Source organism: Heterocephalus glaber, unplaced genomic scaffold, assembly GCF_053883595.1.
Source record: "Heterocephalus glaber isolate CG9 unplaced genomic scaffold, H.glaber_assembly_v1.0 deba00001497, whole genome shotgun sequence".
Taxonomy (NCBI): domain Eukaryota; kingdom Metazoa; phylum Chordata; class Mammalia; order Rodentia; family Bathyergidae; genus Heterocephalus; species Heterocephalus glaber.
The window spans coordinates 5,280,972-5,300,884 of NW_028258320.1; the positions used below are offsets into that span (position 1 = coordinate 5,280,972).

Genomic DNA, 19,913 nt, shown 5'->3' on the forward strand with positions numbered 1-19,913 from the left:
GAGCTCTGCCCCTTGTGCTTTTTTACTCAAGGTTCATCGCTCTCCATCTACCTCATTTTTCTCATCTATAAAATGCAAACGGTAAAGACAGCCTATCTCTAGAAATACTTTGAAGATTAAACCTAGTACTGTAATGTGGTTACAGTAAAGTGCTCATCTAAGAGCTTGTTGCATAAAAACCACTTCATAAACATGAATGATGGTGCTGATTGTTATGCTAAAAGAAATTTTAGCAAATTCTAGAATAAAAAATGATTTTTTTTTTCCTGTTACCAGGGATCAAACTCAGGACTTTGTGCTCGCCAGGCAGGCACGGCACCACTGAGTTACATCCCTGGCCCTGAAATTTTTAACAGTGTTATTAACATCATTTTGACAGTATATTTTCAGTTCCATTGACCAATATCTAGTCTTTTTTTTTTTAATGCAACACATTTTTCCTGGTCTTTTTAAAGTACTTGAAGTGTGTCTAAAGTATTCCATCTGTGATAATTAAACAAATCTTTTGTGTCTTAAACTAAGCAACAACAAGAGTATTAAATGTTCTCCATGATCTTTTCTAGCAGGTTAAATTTTTCAGACCAACCAAATCTGACCCAGTGGATTAGAATAATATCTCAGCAGATAAAAGCATTACAGAGTCTTAGGAAAGAAGAAAATGCTTCCAGTAAGTTCTGGTAACCTGTCTTCTTTTTTCCCTAAAATATTTCCAGAAATTGTTTCCAAGAAATTGTTTAAAAGTATTTAAAAGTGAAAGCTTTCATTTAAAAATTTGGTATGTCCTTTATATGAGCAACCCAAAATAAAAATAATTTAAAGAGCAAAATAAAAGATAAATAATGGGAAAATGTAAATAAGTAAAAAGTTGATACATTCTGATTTTCCTTGTTTTAATACATGGGATTTGACTTTATTCCATTGCTGTTCATCCCTGGAAAGCATATAGGCCCTGTGGAATTGGGCGGGATGACCTCTCACTCAGGCCCCCACTTTATGGAGGAGGCTCGGGGTTGGGAGGGGCCTGGTGACTGGGTATTGAAGGCTGGCTCTAGTCTTTGCTGGCTCACAGCACCCAGGGCTCCCCAGGTTTCATAGATAGCACTGCACTTGGGACCTTGAGGGAGAGCAGTGTGAGCAGATTTGTGTCATTAGTTTTCACAGAAACAAAACAGCCACGTCTTCTTTGTGGACTAGTGGCTGTTTATAAGGAAAAGAGAGAAAATGTTCCCGTCTCGCTCGCATCAGCAGAGCAGTAGTGATTTTTGTGCTTTATATGAGACTTTTTCCCTGTTCCTTAATTATTTTACTCACATAACTGAAACATATAGAAATATTGTAATTTGTTGAGTAATGGAATAAAGTACCTGTTTCTGTAGTTCCTGCCTCTTCAGAGAATTCAAAGAACATGGAAGAAGTAGAGCTCCCTCAAGGTTTCAGGCCTGATTTTCATCCTCAGTGAGTATATTATTTTATTGTCTCTCTGTTTTTATTTGTTTTGTTCTGTTCTGTTCTGTTCTGTTTTTCTTGTTTTATTTTGCTTTTTGAGACAGAGTTTTGCTTTGTAGCCCAGGCTGGCCTCAAACTCACAGTGATCCTCGTGCCTCAGCCTCCCAAGTGCTGGCATTACAGGCGTGCGCCACCACCCTGGGCTTGTACTTGGTTTTCTGTGCATATATCCCTGGTGGTTTTTTCCTGAATGGTGCAGCAGATCTGTCAGGTGCTGAGCAGTTGCCTTTGCAGGCACTCAGCCCTATCAGATGAGCCTGCATCCTGGAGTTCTGCCTCCCGCACAGCCTTGTCCCTGCACCAGTCAGGAGAGGCCACAGCTGTCCCCTGTAGACTCTGCTTGCCAGGCCCCTCTGGCTTTCTAGATCATGGCCTCTCTGCTTTCTTAACTTACCCTCTTTGCACAGCTCCACCCTTTGCACATCCCTGAGTAAGGACAGCTGGATGCTCAGTCTTCACGTCTGAAGTAAAGTTTATTGTGATTGATAATTTGGGTTAAGGCCTCTGGGTTAGAAGAAATTCTTTGTCTAGATTTTTATTCACTTCTGACATCCATTGAGAAATTTTGCCATTCTCATTCCTGTTCCTTGTAGCTTTATTACTTCTGGGAGCCGCTGGGATCATCTTTCCTTACTGTTCTGAAATTTCTCTGTGGTGTTCCTTGGCACATGAATTGTTTTCATTCATTTAGCTGAGTTCTCAGTAAATTCTTTGAACCTGAGAATTTGTGTCCCTCGGTTCTGAGTGTTTTTTTGTTTTGTTTTGTTTTTTGGGGTTTTTTTGTATCAGGGATTGAACTCAGGACCTTGCGCTTGCAAGGCAGGCAGCGGCCACTGAGCTACATCCTCGGCCCCTCTGAGTGTTTTTTTTTATGTGCTTTCATTTTCTGCTCTTGAGTTTTCTTTGGGTTAGTCTTGTTTGGTATCTTCCATTAGCCTTAGACCGGTCCTCTCGTTTTCTTACAGGTTGTCTCCATTTCCCCTGAGTTCTTTTCCCTCCTGCTCTGGTCTGTTACCTTGGATGCTCTCCTTACATGTCTGTTGGTCCTTGGGTGACTAAGAAGGCACTGGGCTGTTTGGTGCCTGGTGGGCAGGGTTAGCTTACTCACTTGGGAGCTGCACAGGAAGGTGATGAAGCTGCCACTTGTCCTTCTCTTGGGGACTCTAAAATGTCGATGTGTAGAGGACTTTCTGCTGAGGATCGCTCATTGGAAAGACCAGTCTCGGAGCCAGTGGGTGTGCATTGCCCACGGGAGGAGAGGGCCGAGGACCCCACTGTTAACTCTGCGTATGTTGCCTATTACCCTGGTTTCTCCCCTGTGCCTCACCCCTCTGACCCAAGAGCAAAACCCCCTTTAGGCCAGGGCAGTCACTCTCTGATTACCCCTTTGCTTACAGCTATCACCAGTAGAGCAAAGCGCTGTTCAGAACCTGCACCATTTTACTGATGTGTACATATTGCTTTGAGCTAATCCTGTATGTGTTCGTGTTAGGAACCCTTATTCTGAGAACATAAAGGAAATGTTGACAACATTTGGAACTGCTACCTACAAGGTGGGACTAAAAGTTCACCCCAACGAAGAGGATCCCCGTGTGCCCATAATGTGTTGGGGTAGCTGTGCGTACACCATCCAGAGCATAGGTAAGAGGTTTTTCAGCTATTTCTCTTTAAATCACAAGGATACATTGATGTGAATTGTGTGTAGAATCCTGCTTTTAAGTGAGATGCTTAAAGTGGACAACAATATGAAGAAATAAAAAGCCTTAAAAATCAAGAAATGTAGGGTGCTGACAGAATACTACCTTAACACTTTATAAACTAGTCACAGCAACAGAGAACCCATTTTCCTTGTGGCTATAGTCTCCTGACAATTGAAGGAATTTGTGTTTATTTTTACTTTCCATCCAAAGTCAATCCTTAGGGAATGATTCAAAAATTATAAAACTAGTTCTTCAGAAAGAATTGGTTTACTGCTGGGGATCTTCCCCAAAGAATTAAAAGAATCATACCACAGTGATATATGTGCACCCATGTTCATAGCAGCACAGTTTGTAATAGCTAAAACTTGGAAACAGCCCAAATGCCCATCAACTGGAGACTGGATAAAGAAAATGTGGTTTTTTTAATAAAATGGAGTACTACTCAGCCATAAAAAATGAGAAATTAGAGACATTTATAGCTAAGTGGATGTACATTGAGGCAATACTCTTAAGTGAAATAAATAGAACACAGAGGTGTAAATACCGAATAGTTTCTCTGGTGTGAGAAACTGAAAGTGTAAATAAGGACTAAATGTATAATAGGTCATGTGAAATAGGAAGAAAAGGGGGAAAGGGGAAGGAAGTGGGAGGGCTAAGGGAAAGGATAGAAGGGAATGGGATTAATATGAGAAAATGGAAAAATAGGAACAAAATTTTTGTAAATAGGGAGGGCTGGAGGGGTTGAAGGGAGGGCTGGGCAAGGGTGAAAAACAAGAGCCAAGAGAGACTATGTAAAGGTGCACATTTCCAATGATGAATGTCATTATATTGTATACCTAAAATGTACCAATTATTAGAATGAATAATCGATAATGTAAAATAGGAATAAAAGGTCCAAAGGGGTAGGGGTAGTGGGAGGCACAGGGGAAAGGAAAGAAGGGAAAGGAAAAAATGCTGAGAAATGGAAAAAATAGAAATAAAGTCTTTGTAAATAGGGAAGGGTGGAGGGCGTGAAGGGAGGGCTAGGAATGGGGAAAAAATAAGAACCAAGATGCATTATATAAAGGTACAATTCCCAGTGAGAAATGTAATTGTGTTGTATACCTACAATGTACCGATAAAAGAATTTAATACCAAAAAAAAAAAAAAGAAAGAAAGAATTGGTTATTTTAGTTTTTTTAAAATTCTGATGACATGTACATAAATTTTACCCTCTTCATTTCTAATCTGCAGAAAGAATTCTGAGTGATGAAGATAAACCGTTATTTGGTCCTTTGCCTTGTAGGCTGGTAAGTTCTCTGCTTACTCAATTCATGAAAAGCTGAAGTGGAAATCAAACTTTCAAAGCTGAAAAAAAATGGGTTTTTTTGAGTCAGGGTCTCGCTCTGTAATTCAGACTGGCCTTGAATTCACTATGTAGCCCAGGCTGGCCTCAAACTCAAGGCAATCCTCCTGCCTCAGCCTCCTGAGTGGTGAGATTACAGGTGTACACTACCACACCTGGCTCTGAAATTGATTTTTTTAACCTTGTGTTCACTCTTTTCAGAGGAAAACTAATTTTTATTAGGATTTAGAAGAAATAATATTTATGATTGTCTTTTCTTAATTTTTCTTTGAAGTAGATTTTTGGAAGTAACTATGCCTCTTCATCCAGAGCTATTGATTAAGCACTTGAAACGATGAGAAAAAAAATCTAAAAACAAGGGAGCTTATTCTTGAATTTCTAATGTTATCATGAGAAGTATAAAACAGAACCTGCGTGTTTGATCACCCTTGATAAAGAACATGTGAATAGGTGCAAGTTTGCGTCAGGCTGGGCGCACTGCGTGCCGGGAAGATGAGGAAGGGGTGTCTGACCAGGCTTGCTGCTTCTCACTGTGTGGCCAGTGTCTGACCAAGTCTTACTCACCCGCCGTCCAGGCTCACTCAACATGCATTTGCTTTCTTCTGAAACCCATCTGCTCTCTTGATTTCTGTGGCACTCCTGGCTTTCTTCCTCCTTCTCTGCCTGCTCCTTTTCACTGTGCTCTTCCTCCAGTAATTGTTACAGCATCTAACCCCAGGCTTCTGCCTGTCTCCCCTTCCTCTGCCCTCCCCCGTCTGTCCGGTCTGCGCCTCTGGTTTCAGGTAGAGCCAAGGGATTCCAGCTGTGTATATCCATCCTGCCTTTCATATTCAGTCAGGTCTCTCTTACTTACTGACCACTTGGGGTTTTTTCCATCGAGCTCTCCTAAAGGTGCCCTCAAGTCTAACAACCCAAATCAGCTTGTCTTCTTATATTCTGTGACTTAAAGTCACTACTGTCCATGCGGGTGACCAAACCAGAAAATTGAAGTGCTGTCAGATGTGTTATTTGGCCTAGGCATCTATTTGCATCCTTGCATCAATTGATCAGCAGTCTCTTAACTTCTTGCCATTCCTTCTCCTTGTTTGGCTTTTTCCCTGCATGTACATGGAAAAGAGAGATTTGGAATTGAACCCAGGACCTTTGCACTAACCTACATCCCCAGCCCTTTTCTTGTTTTTTATTTTGATACAGGACCTCACTGAATTTCCCAGGGTGGGTTTGAACTTGTGATCTTCCTGCCTCAGCCTCCCAGAGTGCTGGGGTTACAAACATGCACCACCACGCCTGGCTCCGTATCATTTCTTACCTAGACTATAGTAGGCAGTCTCTACCCTGAATCACACCTTTCCCTATATGTTATCAGAATGGTTCCTCCAAAAATCAACCTTGGTCGTATTCATGATTTTTTGATTTTTTTTTTTTTTTCAGGGGGGTACCGGGGATCGAACTCGGGTCCTTGCACTTGCGCAGCAGGCGGCAAAACCACTGAGCTAAATCCCCGGCCCAGTTATGTTCATGCTTTTATAAACATCTTCACCTGTTTCTCCATTATCGACTTCTGCCAATCCCCACACCCATGGTCCAGTCACGTAGAGTCACAGGATCCTAAGTGCTAGTTCCCAGAACTTTGTGTGTTCTTGTTCCTCTGCCCAGAGTGCCTTCTGCTCTTTAGGATGCCCTTCAAGCTCTTCCTTCCCCGAAGATGCCTCTACCCCTCTTCCTCCTCCCACCCCAGCTTGGGAGCAGGAGGTGGGAGAATGAGTTATCATTTGAAGAGCTTCAAAACCAAGATCTAGATCTATAGTATTTATTTAATCAAACAGCATTACCGAAAGTGCGAAAGGCAGAGAATAAACAAGAACAAAAATCTCCTCAGCTCTTCACTCGTCCATCTTTTTGTTAACATATTTATACTCAATCATAATTTTCATCTATAATTGTTTCTTGCTGGATTCTACACTTTAAATCAAGCTTTCTCCTTAATGCTACTTACTCTTCCTAATAGTTTCTAATGGATACATACACCCTGATTTCTGGATCTGTCCTTTTTTACATACTTTATCCAATATTTGTTACAGTTCCCACATTTTGGAGTATCTCTAGAATAAATACAAAGAAATGCCACATCAGTGTCTTCGGGCATGTGTTGCTTGCTGATTGCTGATACCTGTACAGTGTTTAGTTCTTTCCAGAGAGAACCCAGCAGCATGGTAGCAAGGACATACCTGCTGTTCCCACCAAACTCTTGTTGGAGATGTCATGAGAGATGCTCTAGGTGCCATTCTGTCCCCTAGAGAGTCACAATTGTTTGCACAGCCATTGTCCTTAGAAGCACCATTCCTGAGAGAAGAGAACTACTGCTTCATTGGCTTCTTTGATAATTGTTGTTTCAGGATGACTGTCTTAGGTCACTGACAAGATTTGCAGCAGCACATTGGACGGTGGCATCACTTCTGGTGGTACAAAGACATTTTTGTAAACTTTTTGCATGTGAGTATTAATATGTGTACCATGTATGTAATAGTAATTTCTCACCTGAAATAGTTTTTAGCACTATAATTTCTCTTAGTTATGAATGAAATATTTGGTGGTACTGTTACAGAAGCTCTAGCTCATAAATTCATATATAGCTTGCAAAAAGATAAACTCGATTTTAGGCATTTTAACTTTACGAAAGGACTGAGAATTTAGCTCAGTGGTTCCACCACCTGCCTCACAAGCGCAAGGACCCGAGTTCAATCCCCGGTACCAAAAAAAAAAGTTTCAGATAACTTTACGTTGACACATAAGTTGTGCTAATGTATTTTTCTTTAAATCTTTAGCATTGGTGCCTAATGACAGCCATGATGATGTTCCATGCATACTGGATATTGACATGTTTCATTTGTTGGTGGGTATATTCTAGTTTAAGTTCTCTTTATTGTACTATGTAGCTTGAGTTTAGGTTTGAGTAGGGTAGAGAGATACCAGAATTGTCATATGATATAATTACCACCTCTGTATGGAATTCTGTCAGGAGTCTCAAGAAGAAAGTATTAAGGCACCTAGTTAAGAGAGGGACTTGATCTGGGTGTCTAGACATCCTCCCTCCCTTATTTTGCTTTGTGACTCACATCAGTAACTTAAAACTCTGCTTTTAACCTATGAAGAGGTAAAATTAATGCCAGCAGGGTTATGGTGGCTGCTGGCCCATACAGTGTTTTTTCTGCCTTTTCAAAAGTCCAGGCAGTTACACTAATCAGTGGCAGACAAGTCCTTTTGAGGATTTAGTGAGGGGGTATCTACTGCGCAGGTGTGCAGTGGCAGGCTAGCTGTGCCACTGGTGATGAATTTCAGCCCCACCTCCTCTGACTCCTCTTGCACAGGCTACAGAATGCACTGCCACAAAGGTCAGCCTCAAGCTCTGTCCCCTTCATCTCTGGACCCCAGCTTCTGTTCCTTTCAATTAGTTACTTCTTGCCTCATTCAGTTGTTTGACAGTGCAATGGGTTAATCTATGTGAAGAACTTAGAGCAATGTATTCCTAATAAATGTTAGCTGTCGTTGCTCCCATTGGTATGACCTCAACCACCCACCCCCGTACTAGTACCAAGAAGCTAGCAGAGACTCTTACTGTCCCCTGCTTGCTCTCACGCCCACCCACAGTTGTCCTTGTAGCCCTGCTACCAAAGTAGTCAGAACACCTGTGTATTTTCTCTGATTTACCAACAGGGAAACTGAGGCCTAGTGATGTTAATTTGTCTAGAAGCTCATAGAAAAAAGCTGGGGTTTATATCAAGATCTTTTTTCGTTGATAACAAAAACCCGTCCTTTTTCCATTGCTCACTCCCTGGAAAGATTTCAAGTGTTCTTATTACTAACAGTAAGCTATATGTGGAGGACCCCCTGGATAAATGAAGTGGTCCCATGCATTGAGACCCCAGATCTCTTGAGTCATTGGATTAAGCCAGTTCTGTAGATGTTCTGATGTGCGCACCCTAAGAACAAAGATGTCTTAAAGGGGCCCTGAGCTCCGAAGGGCTGCAGTGGGACAGTGGGACTGTGTTTCACCATCTGTCTGATGTCCCGTGTTGGTGTCTAGGTGAGCTTGGTGCTCGCTTTCCCCGCCCTGCAGTGTCAGGACTTTTCAGGGATCAGCCTTGGCACTGGAGACCTTCACATCTTCCACCTGGTCACCATGGCGCACATCGTGCAGATCCTCCTGACATCGTGCACAGGTAACTGCTGCCCTTCCCTCCGAGTCTTGAAGGAAGTCCTTGGATCTGCTCGGCCAAAAAGTATGAGCTAGGTTATGTGCATACACCAGCTCCCCACAAGGAATGTAATCAGGGTGTAGTGCAAACAGGTACTAATAAACCCTCAAAATAAATAAAGACAAGAAGAGGGGAAAAAATATTAGTCAGGCATAGTGATAGTCACCTATAATCCCAACTGAGGTGGGAGATTGTGAGACTGTCTCAGAGAGGAAGGGAAGGAGAGAAGAAAGATGTTAGGAAAAGGCATTTGAAAATAATATAATTAGGCTAACTTCTTTTTCTGTTAAATCTCATGAAAAAGTTTTGTAACAAATTTCTCCTGTTAAAATCCCCTAACAATGTCAGTGTTTTTACTGTTATTTCCTGAGTTCATTAATATTTGAATAGCACAGTAGTTAAAGCCTTTAGAATTGTGTTTGAATTTACACATCTGTTGATGTCCCCATGAGCGCATTGTTAAGATATATTTTGCATTCATACTTCTGCTTCTGACATTTTGAGACACTGTGAGCTGGTTCACTCATGATGCGCCTGCTGGCACTTTGGTCTGATGGGGATCAGCATGCACTCACACTTGCAGGATTAAAGTTCTGTGTAGCTTGTAGGGCTGTCTCGTGTCGTGCAGAACTGGTGTGGTCATTGACTCTTTCAACAACATAGGGAAATTATGGTGTACGGTGTTTCCTTGTCTTTCAGAAGAGAATGGCATGGATCAAGAAAACCTCACAGGTGAAGAAGAGTTAGCAACGCTTACTTTGTATAAAATACTTCATCAGTGTACAGGAAGGTGAGACCATAACCCTTCCGTGACTCGCTTTCCCTGGACATTAGTGAGGGGCAGCGTACAGAAGGAGTTCATTTGTTACTGAGGGGAAGCTGCTGCCTGTCAGCATGTTTAGAAAAAAAAGAGAATTGACCTGCAAGACCTTGATGTACTTGGCACAGTTGGAAACCTCTTAGGGAAAGGTAGTGACTGCCAGGCTTCCTGCCTGACTCTGGCGTGGACTAGGGGATAGATGTACTTTGGAAAGCTGCTTCCCTAAAACATAGGTTGCCTCATTAGGAATTCTAAAATGCCAGCTGAGTTGGTACAGTATATCTGTAAGATAATACCCAGGAGCAGTAGGAGTGAAATCACTAGAACGTCACATATTGTTGGAGTCGTGGGGCTTGAGTACGGCAGTTTCACTCAGGTTTTTGAGAGTGTATGTGAAGAACCTATTATATATGTTTGTTCTTTGACTAAATTATCCCATTTTTTAGAATATATGCTAAGGAAATAATGAACATATAGGAAAACCTATAGGCATATAAAGTTACACATTCTGATATTATTTATATTAGGCAAGAATTGCCTAATATAAATAGTTTGAAAAGAATTACAAATGATGTGTTCAAAAATAAACATGTGTTTAAAATTATGGCAGATAGTGTTCCAGGAAGCATGTTAATTTTAAATTTTACGTATTGCACTTACAACTAGGTAAGACAATTAGTATGAAAATAGTTTATCAGTATAATATCTGCTGGCGTGAGATGCTGGAATAGTTGATGGCTTTTCATTTGCTAGATTTTCTTTCTGTGGCTGTATCACTTCTGTAATAGCAGCACTGGAGCTGTGTCATTACTCACACCTGCCACCTGTGATCGTGTAGGCTCCCCCAACCTGTCAGCCCACACCTTCCACACCTCACCTCCACACAGCGGTCGTCTCTGTTTGCGCACTATCTTTAGAATGATCTTTTCCTACTGGTTTCCTAATAATTGTTTCCTGGCTTCCAGTGCCTTGAAAGAAATCCCCTCTGGCTGGCACCTGTGGAGGAGTGTCAGAGCTGGCATCATGCCTTTCCTGAAGTGCTCGGCTTTGTTTTTTCATTACCTAAATGGAGTTCCGGCCCCATCTGACATTCAAGGTACCTTCTCATCTTCTTTCAAAATGTAAAAACAAGGACCGGGGATTTAACTTAGTGGTTCCACCACCTGCCTTGCAAGCCCAAGGACCCGAGATTGATCCCCGGTACCAAAAAAAAAGAAAAAAAAAAAAAAATTTCCTGCCTCGCAAACGCAAGGACCCAAGTTCAATCCCCAGTACCAAAAAAAAAAATGTAAAAACATCCGTACGCTTTTCATTCCAGAAGTTTAGAATAAAGTTGACTTGCAGAAATGAAAACTAGGGCCAGGGATTTAGCTCAGTGGTTCCGCTACCTGCCTCGCAAGCACAAGGTCCCGAGTTCAATCTCCAGTACCAAAAAAAAAAGAGAAAAAGAAAACTAAAAGTTTAGAGCAGAGTTAATTGACTGTGGCATATTATGTCTGGCCCTGTGTTTTATTGAATCTCAGTAAATGTACTACTAAACTATTTTAATTTACAAAGCAAAACAATTGTTTTGTTATTGCCATTGCATTTGCAAAGCACTCCTCCCATAAAAATCTTTGGTTCGAGCTGGGGATTTAGCTCAGTGGTTCCGCCACCTGCCTCGAAAGCTCAAGGTCCCAAGTTCAATCCCCAGTACCAAAAAAAAAAAAATCTTTGGTTTTGCTTTCAGATGTTAAGATGGTCAATTGTATTTTGTTCATAAACTGTGTTTCAGATTTTAAAGAGTGAAAACTGACCCTTGTGAGTAACTTTTAATTTGAAACATGACATTAAAGTGTAGAATACCAAAACGCACATAAATTCTATTTTAATGTGAGAATGAATTTTTTTGTTTCATTTATTCCCCATGCTCTCTTTTGACTGGTTTTATGAAAGCGGTGTACAGGCCACCTTAACTGTACCTCTGCTTTCCAACCGGGCCTGGCACTGATCCGAGGGCACCCCTGTGTAATGCTGCCCCCTAAACACTTGACCAGCCTCCCTGTGTTCATTGCCCAGACACCATAAAAGGTAGTTTAGGCTTCCAAAATACTTACAGAGATGCTCAAGAGTCATGTGAAAGTACATCTCTTATAAAGAAACCGTCTTCTACTTCTGTCCAGCTGTAAACTTCCCCAGAGCACCCACGCATTATTTTTGTCATTTCATGTTCACAATAACCTTGTGAAGCAGATTCTGCATCTGCCCCATTTTGCACATGGTCAAGCTCTGAGACATTAGAAGATTGTGCCCAGTTTGGGGTAGGAGTCACCTGGCTCCATTCTGTCAATTTCCTACAAGTTGCACACCTAGCAACTCTGAACCTTTTGTCATAGCTTTTTGTTTTATTTTAACTCTGCTGTTGCTTACACCCATACGGGATGTGCTTTTGGTTGTTACGTGCATTACTCTTTTCTTTTCCATTTGCAGTTTCAGGAGCAAGCCATTTTGAACATTTATGTAACTATCTTTCCCTACCAACCAACCTCATTTGCCTTTTTCAAGAAAATAGTGAGATAATGAATTCGCTGATTGAAAGGTAATGATCATGCACTTTCTACAGGATATTGAGTAACTATGTGAAACCAACTTTAGTTTTTCACATACATGGCAAAATTCTCAAATAATCTGTTAGAATTACAACTACAAGAATTAGGCTTTTTTGAATAATTGATAATTTGAAATAGGAAAAAAAGGTCCAAAGGGGGAGGGGAAATGGGAAGGGAAGGGGAAAGGAAAAATTATGAGAAAAGGCAAAAATGGAAACTAAGTTTTTGTAAATAGGGAGGGGTGGGGGGGGTGAAGGGAGCACAGGGAATGGGGAATTTTAAAATAAGAACCAAGATACATCATGTACAGGTACAAGCACCCAATGATAAATGTAAATGTATTGTATACCTAAAATGTACTAATAAAAGAATTTAAGCAAAAAAAAAAAAAAAAAGAGAATTAGGGTTTTTAGCTAAGGATTTGGCTTTTGGATAAGATTTTTGCCAAGCTAGTAAGCAGATTTGCATAAAGGGAGTAGTGGCAGAAATGTTGATTGAAGTTACTTGTTAAGGACTCTGTTCCATAGATTTTTAAGGCTGACAGATGATCTAGTCCAGTGTCCTCAATTTCTTTTTGAGAAATTGAAGTCTTGAGAAATTAAACTATCAATTGTGTCGAGCCAGTGACTGGATTAAAATGCATGGCTGTTCTGGCCGCAGAAGTGAGACAGTGTTTGCAAATCATCTGATACAGGAGACTCCTACAAATGAACAGCAAAAACGCAGAACAGCCCAATTAAAAAATGGGCAAAGAAGCCACCCATGATAGCACACGCCTATAATCTCAGCACTCGGGAGGGAGGCTGAGGCTGGAGGATTGCCTCGAGTTTGAGGCCAGCCTGGACTATGTAGTGAGTTCAGGACCATCCTGAACTACAAAGAGAGAACCTGCCTCAACAGAAAAAAAAAAAGGCAAAGAATTTAAGTAGGCATTTCTTCAAAGATAAACAGACGGCCAGAGAGAACAGGGACAGACGCTCAGTGTCACTGGCCGTGGTAGAAACATAGCTACTGCTTTATGCACAGCAGGCATAGCTATGGTTTGTTTTTTGGGGGAGGTGCTTTTCTGAAGTCTAGTAAAATATAATTTTTCCTTTTATTATTAATGTCAGGTAATTTTACAGAATATTGAGTTTGAGTGCTTATAATCTATTTGGATCATGTATGTCTCCCATTACCCTCCCTTACACCGCTTCCTCCCCTTCTTCCTTCCTCTTGTCTAATAATCTTTTTTAGATTCCACATATTAGGGAGAACATGCAGTTTTGTCTTTCTGAGTCTAGCTTATTTTATTCAACATGATGATCTCCAGATCTATCCATTTTCCTGCGAATACCAAAATTTCAATCTTTATGGCTGAATAATACTGTACTTTGTATGTACCACATTTTCTTTCTCCATTCATCTGCTGATGGGCACTTAGGCTGGTTCCATATCTTGGCTGTTGTCAGCTGTGCCTCATAAACATGGGTGTGTAGGTGTCCTATACTATGCCAACATTAGTTCCTTCCATATTTTGGCTTTTTGTTTTGGGGAGGGTGTTTTGTTTTGTTTTGTTTTGTTTTTAAGAAAAACAGTGTTGGCAAGGGTGTGGAGAAATTGGCGTCCCGATGCATTGCTGGTGAGAATAGAAAAGTACATGCCCTGTGGAAGCACAATATCAATTCCTCAGAAAGCTAAGCTTGGAATGATGTGTCACCCAGCAGTTCCACTGGTAGTGTACATTGCAAGAGAGTGAAAAGCCCTCTCAAATAAATACTAACCCAGCCATGTTTGTAGCAGCTTATCCACCATAGCCAGCAAGTGGAAACAGCCCGGGTGTTTGTCAGCAGATAGGTGGAGAACAAAATGTGGTGGGTGTACACACTGGAATATTGCTCACCCTTAACAAGGAGGAAAGCTCTGGCATAGCCCATAACACAGACGAAACTTGAGGACATTGTGCAAAGTGAAATAAGCCAGTCACAAGAAGACAGATACTGTATGGTCCCATTTTAATGAGGTACCTAAAGTAGTCACATCAGCGAGACAGAAGGTGATTGCTGTTTCCAGGAGCCCAGGGGGTGGCATGGGCTGTTTAATGAGTAGTGTTTCATTTGGGAAAGATGAAAACATTGTGCAGATGGATGGTGGTAGGTGTACAGCAGTGTGAATGTGCTGAGTGCCTCAGAGCTAGTACACTTAAAAATGGTACACCTTACATTTAGCCAGGCACAATGATGGCACACCTGTAATCCCAGCTATTTGGGAGGCTGAGGCGGGGGGATTGCAAGGCCAACCTGGTCAATCAAGACCTTGACTCAAGATAAATTATGGAAAGGGATGAGGATATAGGTTGGTAGTAGAGTGCTTGCCTAGCCTATATGCAAGCCCCTGAGTTCAGTCTTCAGTAGCAAGGGGGAAAAGAAAGTTTAGCTGGGGGCATAGCTTAGTGGCAGAGCACTTGCATATCACACACAAGGCCCTGAGTTCAGTCCTCAGAACCACCAAAAACAAGATGTCTTCTGGCTGTAGATAGTATAAACTTGTCATTGATTTATACTGATTTGTCCAATGCATTCAAATTAGCAGGACAATAAAGTATGTAGCTTCAAAGTTTACTGTTAAGCATTCTTGCTTTTCGAAAGTCGTCTTCCAATTTTAAAAAGTTGCAGGCAAAATATGGTATTTTTCCAGGCTTCTTTCAACGAGATAAATATATTAAGAAGGTTGTTTTCCTTTTTTCAGCTATAGAGAACAAACCATTCTAGTTCTAGCCCTTTAAAAATAACAGTGTTCTATTTTTTTTTCCTCTCTGTATTAAAGTTGGTGTCGTAACAATGAAGTTAAGCAATATCTAGAAGGAGAAAGAGATGCAGTAAGGTAAGTTAAAGGTGATCGAATTCTTGATTGGGGGCAGGTGTTAGGGTTGGAAGTGCTATTTGCTCAAAACTGATTTCCCAAGACTTCAGTGATTCCCAGAGGAAGGGAATCATGCCTTCATACTCCTTCTGAGACTAACAGTGAGAGTTTATAAAATCAGAACGGAGGGCATAACTAGGCTACAATACTCTTGGTGAAAGAGGAAACAGATTATTATATTTTGGAATACTTGCTTTAGAACAGGTAGGGCCTAGTCAGTTTCAGTGGCTCACACCTGTAATCTCAAACACTCAGAAGGCTGAAGCAGGAGAAACACAAATTTGAGGCCACTCTGGGGAACTCAGCAAGCCTCAGTCTCAAAAAAAAAATTAGCCTGGGTGTGGTGGCACACACCTGTAACCCCAGCACTTGGATGCTGAGGCAAGTAGATCGCCCAGGAGTTCAAGGCCAGCTACATAGTGAGGCTCTTCCTCAAAATAAAAGAAAGGAAAAAGAGCTTGGGGGTGTAACTCAGTGGTAGAACACTTGCCTAGCATGTGTGAGCCCCTGGTTTCAGTGCTCAGTCCCACACACACACAGTGTAGGACCTCTTCTAGTCTTCTTAGCTCTGGTTTTTTTTGTCTTTTATTAAGGAAATTTTCAAACTGTGCAAAAATATAAAGAATAAAGTATAGTGAGATTCCATGTGCTTGTCATTAACCTTTCGTAGCTATCAAATCATGGCCAGTCATTTTTTTATTTTTTTTTCCTTCCTTTTTACATTAGTTCTATTCTGATAGTACAGTAAAGTGTGCTCCTCTGGGGGATACCAGATGTGTTTCATCCATTAATACCTCCTTGGTTCTGCAAAAATACATCATCCCTAAAAATCCAAAGACTAGAGAATTGTCTGCTCTATTTGTTTGCTTTTACATATCCGGGATGATAGTATCCAATTTTATTAGGATGAACTATACAAAATTTCAATCTTCATAAGTCAAAAATGGTTGAATATCACCAGTATAATGTGGTTCCACGTAGTTCTCAACTTAAGGTATGCATCAGAATAACCTTGGGAATATTTAAGAATACTGAAGCCACTCTACCAGGTCTGATTTCTCAAAAGGTAACATCCTAGTGTGTATGCATCCCCAGAGCTCCCCCTGGGGTTCTAGTAGGGTGAAGAACTACTGCCTGAGTGCTCATCCCTCAGGGAAGCCCCGCCTTATCTTTGCAGTAGGTGAAGTAGTGAGAGGACACACCGAGGCCCCCATGGGGTCGGCACACACAGGTGGAAGTGACATCAGCCCTCGGACACTGATCGGGTTTGGATCTAAGTTTTTCTGAGTTAATTCAAGTCACAGAATCAACATGGCTTACTATCTCTAATTGAAAGAAAGTGCTGTTGCCTTCTGTTGTCTGATTCATGTCACCTTAAGACTACTCCTAATAAGCATACCCTTCCGTCCTCTCTGTCCTGGCTTCTGTGGCTGGCTTCACGCCATTCCTAGGTGTTTAGGTACAAGCCAAGAATGCATAGCTTCTTCTGCCCTCCCCCTCCTCCTTCTACCAAATTCTTGCCTAAATGGGGCAGATACTGAGTACCATGGCTGCTGTCCTGATCGTTTTGTCTGAGCTCTGTGAGTAAAAATGTGAACCCTAAGACTCTGTAGCATTGTGAATACATCTTTGATTTCTTACTCTTACACCACTAGCATAGCACATGCTCATAGAGATTCAGTCTTGTGTTTGTTTGGACTAAGCTAAGTTTTACCCTGTCATTATAAGATGACCTCATATTAACTGAGTCTTTATATTTTTACCTCTCTTCAAGCTATCCGCGAGAATCTAACAAATTAATAGACCTTCCAGAGGATTACAGCAGCCTCATTAATCAAGCATCCAATTTCTCGTAAGTTTTATGCTAGAAATACATTTCTACAGAGAAAGAGGCATTTGGTGGTGGTTCTTTGTTTGTTTGGGTAAGAAGATCTTGCCATCAGCAGTACTTGCTGTGACCCATCTGTAAAGCATCGCTCCCTGGCCACATGTCAAGAGTAAGATGCAGGGTAAGGGATATAGGGGGCAAGTCTGACTCACAAGAGTCTGCCTGAGTAATAGCAGCACTTTAAGGTAGCAAGCGCCCTTAGTAATTTATATAGGTTATCAAATATGTGTCATAGAGAAAGAAGAAATACAGTCAAGTAAGAACTAAGCATGACCTGAGCAGTTGAAGCCCCAGGCTTCTTGTCTCTGCTGCTGCCTGCTCTGTCCCCTGCAGTGGCCCCTGTCCTGAGGGCACATCCCCGTGTTACCCACACAGCCTCATGTTCCCAGGCACCATATATGACTGTCTTGCCGGCCCGTGACAGGCGCTGTGCTGCGCTGTGCTGTGCTGTGCTGTGCTTACGCCGCAGCCTCATCTCACTGCGCATCATTTCTAGACCCGTCTGTGTGGTGTTGCTTTTTACCACTGTGGTGTTTCTTTCAGTGACACAGGCATGATTGATGTATCTTTTTCTCCTACTAAAGGTTTATTTATGTTTTCTCCAGCTGTGACTCCCTGAGCGTTTCCAGTCTGGTTTTCTGTCTGTTCCCTGTTGTAGGGTAGCTGTAGGGTCCGTGTGTCTCTGGCTGTACATGACATGGCCACATTGTTTCCCAGGGTGGCTTCTCCACCGCCAGCTCTTCAGCTGCTCCTCAGTGTGGTGATTGCTTTTCGATTTGTGGTTCTATGTTTGCTTTTGGTCCTTTGAAGGTGCCCCAAATCAGGGGGTGATAAGAGCAGAGCCCCAACGCTGTGCCTTGTGTGCGGAACGCTGCTGTGCTCACAGAGCTACTGCTGCCAGACGGAGCTCGAAGGGGAGGATGTCGGTGCCTGCACTGCGCACACCTACTCCTGTGGCTCGGGTGCCGGCATCTTCCTGAGGTGAGGGCCCTCTGGGGGCAGAGAACTCTGCACCCCAGGTTCAAGCCCAGCCTGGGTAACTTAGCAATTTAGTGAGATTCCCTCAAAATTAAAAAAAGTTAAATAGTGGTTAAAATATCAGTACCTATTTAATTCTGTTATTTGTGCCCTCCATTCCATTCCAAGGCATGTCTCCATGGAATTGTAGTGTGATCATTACTAATGACAGTGTTGTCACCATAGTTCCTTGGAGAACCAGGCCAGATGGGCAGGCTGTTTAAGTGTCTCCGCTGTCAATGCTGTTGGCCTCCCCCTGGGTGGGGAGGTGGTTATAAGACCCCGCTGGGTGCCCCAGATCCTTGGTTACTGACATACATTGTATGATGATCTCTGCAGAGTACGCGAATGTCAGGTGCTATTTTTAGCCGGCAAAACCAAAGGCTGTTTTTATTCTCCTCCTTACCTTGACGACTATGGGGAGACCGACCAGGGACTCAGGTAAGGCCATCCTGTCGGCATGCAGGCTGGTTCCAGGGAGGCAGCTGTCTTCCCTGTGGTGCTGCCGTCTGCCTTGCAGTGCCATAGGAAGGAGGTGGGGCCACCTGACTCCGTGTAGCTCTGCACAGAGCAGCCTGAGGTGTCCCTCACATCCTGGCTCAGACCAGGACGGGCAGCCCATTCTCACACCAGTTACAGGGGAGCCCCAGGGCCCTCCAAGTGACAGAAAAGAACAAATCTCAGTTGCTAAGAGGTGTGTTTGTCTCATGATTACATAAAGACCTGGGGGATGAAGATTTTGAGCAGACAAAACAAGATGTAACAGCCTTTGCACATAGCGGCTTCTACCATTAGCTGGCCTACATCATAAGAGAAATGCTAGCAGTCAACAGGCAGGATTAAAGCTCTTCTGTTAGACCCTCCCTCTGCCCAAAGTGGGTGAAAGTTTTTCCCTACACCTAAAGCCTGAAGGCCAGGCAGGCTAAGCAGAGGAGCTGCTTCTGGCCCCTGGGTGCAAGTTGTGCCTTTAGGCCACCTGCTACCTGGTGACAGTGCTGTCACTCCACCCAGCTCTGAGGAGAGGGTCCTTCATCGCTGTGAGAGGACAGTGCCCTCCAAATGGGAACTCAGGGCTGGCTCGGCGTAATTAAACCCAGAGTGCTCACCTGGAGCCACGCTGAAACTTGGGGCTGAAGCCGTGGCTCCCTCTCGTCCTTCTCCTCGAACCCTCTCCTGTCCCCATACTGTGGGCGGAAGTGTGTTTGAGCCTGTCGCCCAGGCCCCTGCTTCTCTCAGGGAGGTGCCACCCAGGCGCTTTCTCCTCCCCATGTCCTTCCTGCTGCCAGCTGCTCTCGACTGCCGGGCAAAAACTGTAGAGGGCCTAAAAAGCCTCCAGGGCCCAGGAGAGTGAGCAGGACGAGCCTGAGTGACATGTGTCTTCCTTTCAGGCGGGGAAACCCTTTGCATTTGTGCAGAGACCGATTTAAGAAGATCCAGAAGCTCTGGCACCAGCACAGCATCACAGAGGAGATCGGGCACGCACAGGAGGCGAACCAGACGCTGGTTGGCATTGACTGGCAGCATCTATAATCGCTTCACCGCCAAAAATATGAACTTGGAGTTTTGTAACCTGGTTGGCTTTTAGAGGAAGAAAGTGGGTGGAAAGTAGTTTTGCTGAATTTTGAAATAAATTCTTTATTTAAATTTTCCTTCCCAGTTTTATTTTTGTAGTTTCGGGCTCCAGGGACTGATGAAAATCCTCTCCCACCGCAGATTTTCTCACACCGTTGCTGAGTCCCTCATATGTCACGAGTCAGGTCTGAGGATCCCCCCCCGGACCTGCCTCCCTGGGCTGTGACCCTGGGTCCCTGGAGCCCACAGGCTGGCACTGAGCCAGGGGAGGCAGGAGCAGTGTCTGCGATCCGCCAGGGCCACACTTCCTGGCTGCTCTC

The 19,913-nt window shown here is 42.9% G+C and overlaps 1 protein-coding gene across 4 annotated transcripts in view; it reads left to right on the plus strand.

Annotated features, from left to right (window-relative positions):
* Ubr2 (ubiquitin protein ligase E3 component n-recognin 2) overlaps nucleotides 1–19,670 on the plus strand; it is a 94,299-nt gene extending 74,629 nt beyond the window's left edge. For 3 of the 4 annotated variants that reach the window (XM_004846569.3, XM_004846568.4, XM_021259803.2), the window contains 15 exons: nucleotides 564–667; nucleotides 1,377–1,455; nucleotides 2,999–3,147; nucleotides 4,440–4,495; nucleotides 6,948–7,044; nucleotides 7,377–7,444; nucleotides 8,636–8,771; nucleotides 9,507–9,597; nucleotides 10,593–10,723; nucleotides 12,097–12,205; nucleotides 15,021–15,077; nucleotides 16,891–16,968; nucleotides 17,815–17,985; nucleotides 18,361–18,462; nucleotides 19,410–19,670. In XM_004846569.3, the coding sequence (XP_004846626.1) occupies nucleotides 564–667; nucleotides 1,377–1,455; nucleotides 2,999–3,147; nucleotides 4,440–4,495; nucleotides 6,948–7,044; nucleotides 7,377–7,444; nucleotides 8,636–8,771; nucleotides 9,507–9,597; nucleotides 10,593–10,723; nucleotides 12,097–12,205; nucleotides 15,021–15,077; nucleotides 16,891–16,968; nucleotides 17,815–17,985; nucleotides 18,361–18,462; nucleotides 19,410–19,551 (1,570 nt within the window). In that variant the 3' untranslated portion in view covers nucleotides 19,552–19,670. The remainder of the gene's footprint in view (nucleotides 1–563; nucleotides 668–1,376; nucleotides 1,456–2,998; nucleotides 3,148–4,439; nucleotides 4,496–6,947; nucleotides 7,045–7,376; nucleotides 7,445–8,635; nucleotides 8,772–9,506; nucleotides 9,598–10,592; nucleotides 10,724–12,096; nucleotides 12,206–15,020; nucleotides 15,078–16,890; nucleotides 16,969–17,814; nucleotides 17,986–18,360; nucleotides 18,463–19,409) is intronic. The other variant, XM_021259802.2, reaches the window with a different exon arrangement.
* Nucleotides 19,671–19,913: the final 243 nt, after the last annotated feature.